The following is a 9,569-nucleotide window of genomic DNA, read 5'->3' as shown; positions in this document are numbered from 1 at the left end:
GGCGCCGTGGCTTAGTTGGTTAAAGCGCCTGTCTAGTAAACAGGAGATCGTGAGTTCGAATCTCGCCGGGGCCTTGGTTGTTACACATATTTTATCATTCATTTTAATACTAGCAGAAACTTCACACTTGTTCACCTGCAGTTTCTGCCGTATTCCGGGAACTACTTCCTGTACCTAGATATAAAGTAGCCAGGTATTCTGATATAAACTACATATGCTAGGTCCAAATTTTTCGAAATTCATTGCCTAGTTTTAGCGTGAAAGAGGAACTAACGTCCATACATTAATCCATTCATACCTACATACATTCATACTTTCGCATTTATAATAATAGTGTTCATAGAAGTCTCGAAAAATCAAACATACCTATATTAATGGTCAAACCAACAGACTAGCAATCAGTTAGTAAATTAGATAGTGCTTTACAAATCTTTTAAGCTTTATTGGAAATATTCTCTTAGACCGATTTGCACTGATATTTAATTCTGATGACAATACAAAAATGACGTAACGTTAACTGTCTTCTTATGACGAAACTCTTGGGCGATTTGGAGCTGAAAGTTTGATTCGTTTAGGATATGAAAGTTTTAATATGAAAGGAATGACAAAAGATAAATTTTAGTTACACAGAAGGCCCCGGCGAGATTCGAACTCACGATCTCCTGTTTACTAGACAGGCGCTTTAACCAACTAAGCCACGGCGCCTACGGTGCATTGCTCTTTTACACCCACATGGTATATAGTAATTAATATTAGTGTTAGCCGTGTTTATACTTATAAAAAATATGTAAGTATTTTTTATAAATATTACTAGCTTTTCCCGCGGTTTCACTTACAATCCGAGTCTTCGAGCGCGAGTTATCGCGGCTCTGGTACAAAAGGGCTCCAGAAGGTGGGTTTTAGTCAGTAAGAATCACTCCCTTCGATACCATTCACTCACAAAGAATCACTTTAAATCCACCACATAAATATACCACAAGCACTCCTAAAACCTTAAAATGGACACCCATCCACAAACAGCCCCAACAAGCCGATCCTAGCGGCTTTTACAAGCCACGGACCTTCTCCGTATATTTGTCAATACACATTCAAAAAGATAATATTTCTTCAACTGTTTTTTCTCAGCTACTGGGGTAGTATTGATCTTATACAATGCAGAGTAGAGCGTGAAAGATTAATTTGTTTACAAAAAGTAAGGGATAGCTACCTGAGATTATGAAGTGTAGTGATAGTGTAGTTAACTTTAGGGTGGTTAGAATAAGTTACAGTACTTAGTATGCCACAAATAATTTTGTAGTTTTGAAGTTAGCCACTCGGACTTTTGTGAAAGTGAAAAATACAGGTGCTGCCGAAATTCGGCCTGGGCTCCATGATACTTTTGCTTGAACTGTATGTATTTTATTTTACTCTTGAAAATAAGTTAAAAAAATGGGTATTTATCTTTATAAATGAGTAGCTCATGATCATTGGCAGAGAAATGAAATCAACGTCATTCTAATAATGAGACGTAATTATCCTCCTAAGTAAATTATTGTTTTATTACAAGGCAAGAATACAATTCAATATGACTTTAGTGTGCTATATTTTTACACTATATTATTATTTTCTGTCGAAAATAAGAGTAATATTAATAAAAAATTACTATTGTAAATGGGGTTTGTCGTTTACCTGTGTATATTTGACAATTGATTTACAACAATAGGGTGTTGTCATATTGTACCCTTACACAATGTTTTCTTGAAATATTTTGACTCAATCTCAAGGGCGAAACGTGTGTAGGTACCTACTTACAAGAAAGTTAAGAGTCAAAATCTCAAAATTAGAGTAAGTACATAATTTTATTTTGAGGGAACTATGTATGTACTTACCTCTTACACACAAAATATAGCTTCTATATTATTCTGATGTAGTTATACATATTACTAGGCAGGTAATATTAAACTAATTGGACATATCAGACGTTTGCGCGCGTCTAAGTAACAAACATACATATTGTGATTAGGTAATGATTAACGTGATTTGCAATAGGTATGTAGTGATAAAGTTCAGAAACAGAATATTAAGGCCGACCTATTCAAATAAGATGATGAATTGCATCACACTGTTTCTCCAACGACTTTTAAAATTGTATAAATCGTTCTTAATTTGTTAGACATTAAAGTTGACTTTCTTACCCGCTTTTACCAAAATTCGAGTCTTTAGAAAATTATTATGTAAAAATCCGTTCCCATAGTGCCCCTATTTTTATATTTATTGGATACTAATATTCTCCCTTGCATACATTACTCTAAATTAGTATTTCATTGACAAATATTGGATATCCAGCGATGCGGGTTGATATCCCATTAAGTTCAACCCAGATTATAATTTTGTGTTATTTGCCGCTATTGAGCTATATCTATGTACTAATACATATAATAAAGGGAAATATTTTTGGTTTGTTTCTGAGCTTCGAAAGCCGAAACTATTGAACCTATTTGAAAAATTCTTTCACTGCTGGAAAGCTACACTCTTACCAAGTAACACAGGCGTATATTTTATCCCGGTACGGGCAGTAGTTCCCACGGAAAGCGGGTGAAACCACGGGAAAACTTGACGTAGTTGACGGATAAAAAGTACAGTCAGTTACGTTTAAAACGACCACTAAAAGTAGTTTTGATCAAACTACCAATTTTAATCAATGGATACCTACACAACATTTAGAACTCCCCAATAGCTGTAAGAACTACTAACTCCTAAGTTTTATGTATGTACTTTCTATTACATACTTAGGTAGGTATCTTGGACACCAATGACTGTGTTTTGGGGGCACGTTAAACTACAGGTCTCCTCTATTCAGTGAGCATCTTTGGCAGTCGTTACGAGTAGTCAGAAGCCAGTAAGTCTGATAACCAGCCTTACCGTGGGTATTGGGTTGCCCGGGTCAGTCGAAGAGTTCAGATAGGCAGTCGCTCCTTGTAAAACACTGGTACTCAGCTGCATCCCGTTAGACTGGAAGCCGACCCCAACATAGTTGGGAAAAGGTTCGGCAGATGATATAGCTTCGATCAACCAACCAATTGTGAATCAATGGATATACAACAGCTAGAAGTGACGTCACGAAGCCGGACAGGCTTAACAAGAGCATCTTGTAACAATACATCGTAAAAATAATGAGGTATTGTTCCCCTTGTACCGTGGTCAGCGGAGCTATAAGACTGGATGTGGCTAAGGGCTTGGGGTGATTTGTTAATGTAGCTTTTACACGCTACATAGTTTTGACAGTCATTACTGTATGTTTTGGTCTTTAACAGGGTTGTTAGTTGATAAAAGATGTACTTATTATATTAATGTAGTTTCCATTTTATAGAAGTACTTATTTATTTGCTCTTACAGTTAAAACAATAATCATAATGATTTATTGAAATGGTGGACAGACGACCTTATAAAGGTCGCCGGAAGACGCTGGATGCAGGTCGCTTCCAACAGGTATCTGTGGAGATGTAAGGGGTGGCCTATGTTCAGCAGTGGACGTCCTATGGCTGAGATGATGATGATGATGATGATGATTTATTGAAATAAAAGTAGGATACCTAATAAAGAAAAAGACGACGAAAGAAACGATTAAATGATCAAATAAATTAGGTATGATTGTGTCAAAGACGATTTAACGCAACAGAGTACCTAACACTACTCATTGAGAAAGCGTCAGTCAGAGAAATATGGAAGAAAAATACATACTGGGCCAACCACAAGTAATAAATTACAATAAATGGCAGTACTTTTTGTTAAAGGGCCCTTCCATAACCCCTACATCCACGTACAACTTGCGATAAAACGCATATATAATATAAAAACAATACGCTCGCATGGAAGCGCGAGTCTTGCTGATCCGCCGATTGTAACACAACGCTGCCCCGCGGTGTTGCTCGTACCAAGCTTGTTAGCTTCCGGGGTGGCCAAGTATTCAAGATGCAATAACCCAAACTTGCATATTTACTATACATGGATGGATGGGAGACCATGTAAAGCCAGCGTTCCCAAATATTGGGATGATAGACAAAATAATTATTGAGAAAGGAAACCTATTGAAAATATTGCAACTAACATTAGTAGCCTATCATAAATGATCATAATTATAGAAGTCAAATGGTGCTTAGCGAAGTTTCGGGTGATCTTGTAAACCGTAAAGAAACATTTTGTACAAACATGCTATTTTGCTCTACTATAGTAAAGCAATCGCCCCGGGTGGCTCGAACCACCAACCTTTCGGTTAACAGCCGAACGCGCTAGCCATTGCGCCACGGAGGCGTTGGAGATGTGTCTTATAAATAAGTAAGATTTCAGAAATATATTTTTCCTCATAGTGTGTTATAAATATAAAATGTGTGTCGATAGTTTTCTTAAGAATATTTTAATTATATCTGTACATACATAGGTACACCTGAAAATGTTTAAATGAATACCTTTTTTATTTAAAAGTTTATCGACGTTTTGAAATCTGATATCCAGTTTTTTGTTTGCGTTAATGATTTTTGTTGCTAACTGTACCTAAATCGATTTTATATAAGCTTTGGCTCCTAGGTTAGTTTTCACAGATGCACTTAACCTGCAAAATGCATATAAAATCCCATAAAACAACTATTTATTTTTCCAATTCTATACAAAAATAATTCAAACTTTTACATCTCGAGGGATCATGTTGAAAACTAGTACAAACTCCATATAAGCATTAGACAAGTTTAACCGTAGTTTATTAAACTACTTTTTATGACTAACCGTGGTGGAATCGTAGGTTAAACTAGAGAAACAGTTCACTTAATTTAATAGATAGATTCGGCTGCCAAAAGAGTTAAAGCACTTTACTGGGACAAATTTTATGACCTCTAGAAACGATTCGTCCTGCCTTTTATCAACTATGTTGGGGTCGGCTTCTAGTGTATCCGGTGCAGCTGAGTACCGGTGTTTTACTTGGAGCGACTGCCTATTTGATCTCCTCAACCATGTTACTTGGGCAACCCATGGTAAGAATAGTTGTCAAACTTATTGGCTTTTAACTACATGTTACGACTGCCAAAGATGTTCAAATGACAGCCGGGACCCACCAATTTAACGTGCTTTCTGAAACACGGTGGAACTCGTCATGACAATATGGTCACCCACAAAGCGCCAAGCATTGCTTAACCCCATGATCCATTGCGAACGCTTGATGCAGGTCGCTTACAACAGGTATCTGTGGAGATCTAAGGGGAGGCCTATGTTCAGCAGTGGACGTCCTATGGCTGAGATGATGATGATGATCGATTGACGCGTGCGGCTGTTAGGTACTTAGGTTGTTAATTAGGTCTCAGTATAGTACAATATTTATATTATTAGCACAAGTAACACAGGGGTTTGCATAACTAACCCATCATCTGCCTAGCCTTTTCCCAACTATGTTGGGGTCGGCTTCCAGTCTAACCGGATGCAGCTGTGTACCAGGGTTTTACAAGGAGCGACTGCCTATCTGACCTCCTCAACCCAGTTACCTGGGCAACCCGATACCCTTGGTAAGACTGGTTGTCAGACTTTCTGGCTTCTGACTACCCGTAACGACTACCAAAGATGTTTAAATGGCAACCGGGACCTACAGTTTATCGTGCCATCCGAAACACGGAAGAACTCAGTATGACAAGATGGTCACCCATCCACGGACCGACCGCGCCAAGCGTTGCTTAACCTTATGATCGATCGATCCGCGCGGCTTTGACTTAGCCACGAGCTCTTCTTGACTTAGCCACGAGCTCTTCTCTTTGTATCTCTCTCTTTGAGCTCTTCTCTTATATTCTCTTTGCATAACTAACCCATCGATATAAATAGCAACAATTTGTCTGTATGTCTGTGAGCGGTCAAGCGTAATACGCAACTCATTGGGGTTAAGAACAAGACTTCCCTTGCGGTATTTCACGAAGAATTCTTGGCCCTTGGCCTCGAAGGTCAATTTTATTATGTACTGACTTATGTACTATCCTTACAAAAAGAAAAATATTAATAAATTTAGGTGACACAGTGGTCTTATCGTTAAAAGCCATCTATTGCAGACAACCTTTGGACGCCTTGAGATGAAGGAAAATAACCATATAGGATACTTTATTACCTGAATATTATCTATATCTAGTCAGCTTCAGTATGATGTAGGTATGTAAATTATATAAATTGAAACGGCAGTGTTTCTTTACTATATCCTTGAATCCAAGTTCTATGTATTACCTTTTAATATTTCCTTAGGTGTATGATTTGGAAATACTCCAAACTAGTATACTAATATTGTTAAAAGATTTTGCGGCATAGAATCACTCGGTATATCTTAGCCTTAACATAAACACAACAGTTTCGAAGTTCTATCAACACTACTTTACCCAAACCGTCACGGCATTTAGTTGCTCACTCGACTAAAAATCGTCTCCTTGGGTACACAAAATCGTGACGGTAGTAAAATACGTCTTGTGAATGGTAACCCTGGTGGAACGGGCTGGGTGTGGTCGAGTGAATGGCGGGCTTTATGCATGGTGAGAGATCAGTATTGTCTTTGGAAAATGGTTAGTCATTGCTGTGTTTTGCATTGTATTAACTTGAAGGTGGTATATTAATTACAAGTCTTTAGTTTGTTAGAACGGCGAAAGTGATATGTCTGTATCTGGGGCTTTTTGCAAAACTTCTGAACCGATTTAGGTGAGTTACTTAGATGGCTAGAGCCTGAAAAGACAGCTTACTTTCTATCCCTGTACAGTAAATTGCGAACTCGAGATATGGGACATGGTAGAACCCCAAGCAATTGCTAGTAATTGATGCAAAAATAAAGTGTCAATAGCAGGAAATCGCTTGAAAACTGAAAATATTTTGCACGATATAATATCTTTGTGATTTCTGCAACTTTAAAAGCCACACTTGTGATGATGAGCTACTTAAAAACTTCAAAATAAAAATCCAACTTGCAGTTACCTCAAGAGTTTACTGTTGCCAAACATGACCATGACCATATCTATATTTTTTATTATAAAACGAGATTTAAAAGGGACACTTCAAATTACGGAGGAGCTTGAACACTTGGGGCTTCGGACACGGGTTCACCTGGTGAGGAGGTCTGGCCGGCGGAGGAGGAGGCACTTCGTCAGGACAAGGCATTTTCTCCCTCAAACTATAATTCTTCCCACATGTCTTGTTATAAAACGCTATAGCCATCTTCGCGAAATTGTACGACATATTTCTGAACAACTCATCAGTTTCTTTAGGGAAGCATACGGCACCAGATGCTAGGGCTCCTAAGCTTGTGTAGAAGATCCTTCGTGGTATTCCCCTGCCTGAACCTAGGTAGTATCCTGTAGCAGCCCCAGCGACAACGAAAGCCTGTCTTATCCCAGAATTCTCCGGTGCCCTCAAGTATGTCTTTATTTCTTTCTTTTTTATTGTAACATGCACATGCATCAGCCTTCATTTCCCCTACATCTTTCTTCAATTCCTCTAAAGAGTCCACCCAACTCTTCCTGTAGCTTTTCACTTTTGGGTACAAGTACGTTTGTAGGATCTTCACATTTGCTTTGGGACATGCTTTCTTGCTTGCCATGTAGTCTTTATATTCATAGTGTGGGCTCTCGTAAATTGGTAGGTCTTCATATTTCATTGGCGGTGGTTTCTGTGGTGTTGACTCCGCTGGTTTATCAGCAGCTTTGACTACTGGTACCAAGGGTAGTTCTCCACCTACTAGGACAGCTCTAAGTGCCTGAATCCATAGTGTGCCAATGACATACAAATCTCCTTGACATATGTCCGCTATAGGATTATCTATTTCATTTTCTGAGTTAAATATCGTTTCTTCATTATCATCTTTAATGTCCCGATCGGCTTCTATGCATGGATTTTGCATTTTATTATTAATTTTGGATTTTTTATATTGCGATTGTGTGGTGTGTTTATACAAAATTTGACAACGACGTTTCACATTTTTTTCTTTTTGACTTTAATGTCTGTGTGACATGTAACGAATAATGAGGATTTTATAAGAGTTGTTAGATTTAATAAGGTCCTATTGTAATGAATTTAAATATAAACTGCATTTTATCATTCCATAGAATTGCCTGACCAATTAATTCTTAACTCATTCGCTTGGATAAAAGTCTGACAACCGGTCTTACCAAGACGTATTAGCTTGCTAGTAACTGGGTTAAGGAGGTCAGATAGGCAGTCCCTCCATGTGGCACACTGGTACTCAGCTGCATCCGGTTAGACTGGAAGCCGACCCCAACATAGTTAGTAAAAGGTTAGGCAGATGATGACATATACGAAGTAGGTAACTTCTTAATAAAACCGCGGGAAACACGTAATTTTGTATGAGTCAAACCACTAAAACCTACAGAAACGCATTCTTCGCATCAAAATAGTCTGTTTTCAAGGAAATGTGACACATTTTGTTCGTATTTTAACATAAAATGCATTTGATTGCGTACCCACGACCTTTCGGTTATTAAGACCTCTGTGTTTAAGACCTTTGTCACTATAAAACTGTTTAGAAGAAGGTTCACATGAGAAAAGTAGTGAGCAGTTGAGATGAGTGATTTAAAATGGTTATGTTTTTGAGCTTTTATGTAGATTTTGATAGAATTAATAGGTATGTAGATTTTCTTGTCTGATTTTGTACTTAATACTACGTATATAGAATTTGTACTGTTAATATAGCTGAAGACTTTGTTTGAACACTCTAATCTTAGGAAATATGTTTGTAGTCAGAGTTCAGCTCAGCATCAGCTCTCAGTAAAATGTTACATTTCAAAGAGAGGCACATAGCCTCCGTGGCGCAATGGCTAGCGCGTTCGGCTGTTAACCGAAAGGTTGGTGGTTCGAGCCACCCGGGGGCGATTTGTATTTTATTCAACTATAAAATAGAAATAAGTCACAGAACCGGCAGCTTCATATTAGTCTGCCTCGTTGGTCTAGTAGATGCAAAGAGCAACTGCTGCACTGGGGTCCTGGCTTCAATTCCTGGGTCGGGCCGAAATCATTTTGTGATTTTTGAGAAACTGCAATTTTCACTCTTGACTGAAATAATCTGGTGATTGATACATTCGTGCCTCTGAGAGCATGTAAATGTCAGTCCTGCTTGCGTCTGATCTCTCTCCGGTCGTATCGGATTGCCGTCGTATTATTTATTGTAAATGCAAGCGTGAGAAACAAACAAACACTATGATAATATTTCAGGTAAGTAGTTGAATTTATAATATACTTCTTATCTAAGTTTTAAAGCACTTCAAAAATTATTTAATAGCAACAGTTGAACTTCTGTCAAGCATTTGTTAAACGACTATATTTTTGGAATTACGGTAACTCTCACGCTTAAACTTTTAACGGGTAAGCAGTTATCGCGGTAATAATAAGTTTTTTATAGTTTTATTCATATGTCACTTATGGTCGCCATTTTTATTTGTTTGTGGTCTTACTATTGTGCATTATGACGTCATAGCTGGTTATTTTAAACTTTTAAACCCACGGATTAATATAAACTGCCCACATAGTCGATATAAAATGGTATTATAATAGTACTTATTTAGTAGTATTGA

At 37.8% G+C, this 9,569-nt stretch overlaps 1 protein-coding gene and 3 non-coding genes across 4 annotated transcripts; 2 read left to right on the top strand and 2 right to left on the bottom strand.

Moving 5' to 3' along the window:
• Trnat-agu (transfer RNA threonine (anticodon AGU)) lies at positions 1–74 on the top strand. Its single transcript has one exon. It is a non-coding gene; the product is annotated as a tRNA-Thr (tRNA).
• A 557-nt stretch (positions 75–631) lies between these two features.
• On the bottom strand, positions 632–705 carry Trnat-agu (transfer RNA threonine (anticodon AGU)). Its single transcript has one exon. It is a non-coding gene; the product is annotated as a tRNA-Thr (tRNA).
• Positions 706–7,011: 6,306 nt separating this feature from the next.
• LOC110384654 (uncharacterized) lies at positions 7,012–7,964 on the bottom strand. Its single transcript, XM_064042242.1, has 2 exons — positions 7,448–7,964; positions 7,012–7,416 (listed from the first exon to the last, which is right to left on the bottom strand). The coding sequence occupies exons 1-2, from the start codon at positions 7,880–7,882 to the stop codon at positions 7,027–7,029; spliced, it is 825 nt and encodes a 274-aa protein (XP_063898312.1). The 5' UTR covers positions 7,883–7,964; the 3' UTR covers positions 7,012–7,026.
• An 834-nt stretch (positions 7,965–8,798) lies between these two features.
• Positions 8,799–8,870, top strand: Trnan-guu (transfer RNA asparagine (anticodon GUU)). The gene has a single exon. It is a non-coding gene; the product is annotated as a tRNA-Asn (tRNA).
• Positions 8,871–9,569: the final 699 nt, after the last annotated feature.

The sequence above is a fragment of the Helicoverpa armigera genome, chromosome 27 (assembly GCF_030705265.1).
Source record: "Helicoverpa armigera isolate CAAS_96S chromosome 27, ASM3070526v1, whole genome shotgun sequence".
NCBI lineage: Eukaryota > Metazoa > Arthropoda > Insecta > Lepidoptera > Noctuidae > Helicoverpa > Helicoverpa armigera.
This window is presented reverse-complemented; position numbering and strand designations above follow the sequence as displayed.

Excerpts from the sequence above, each read along its gene's own strand:
- LOC110384654 (XM_064042242.1), bottom strand. The coding sequence starts at position 7,882 with ATGCAAAATCCATGCATAGAAGCCGATCGGGACATTAAAGATGATAAT. Across the intron at positions 7,417-7,447 it reads AAGATGTAGGGGAAATGAAG|AAAGAAATAAAGACATACTT; the intron begins GCTGATGCATGT and ends ACAATAAAAAAG.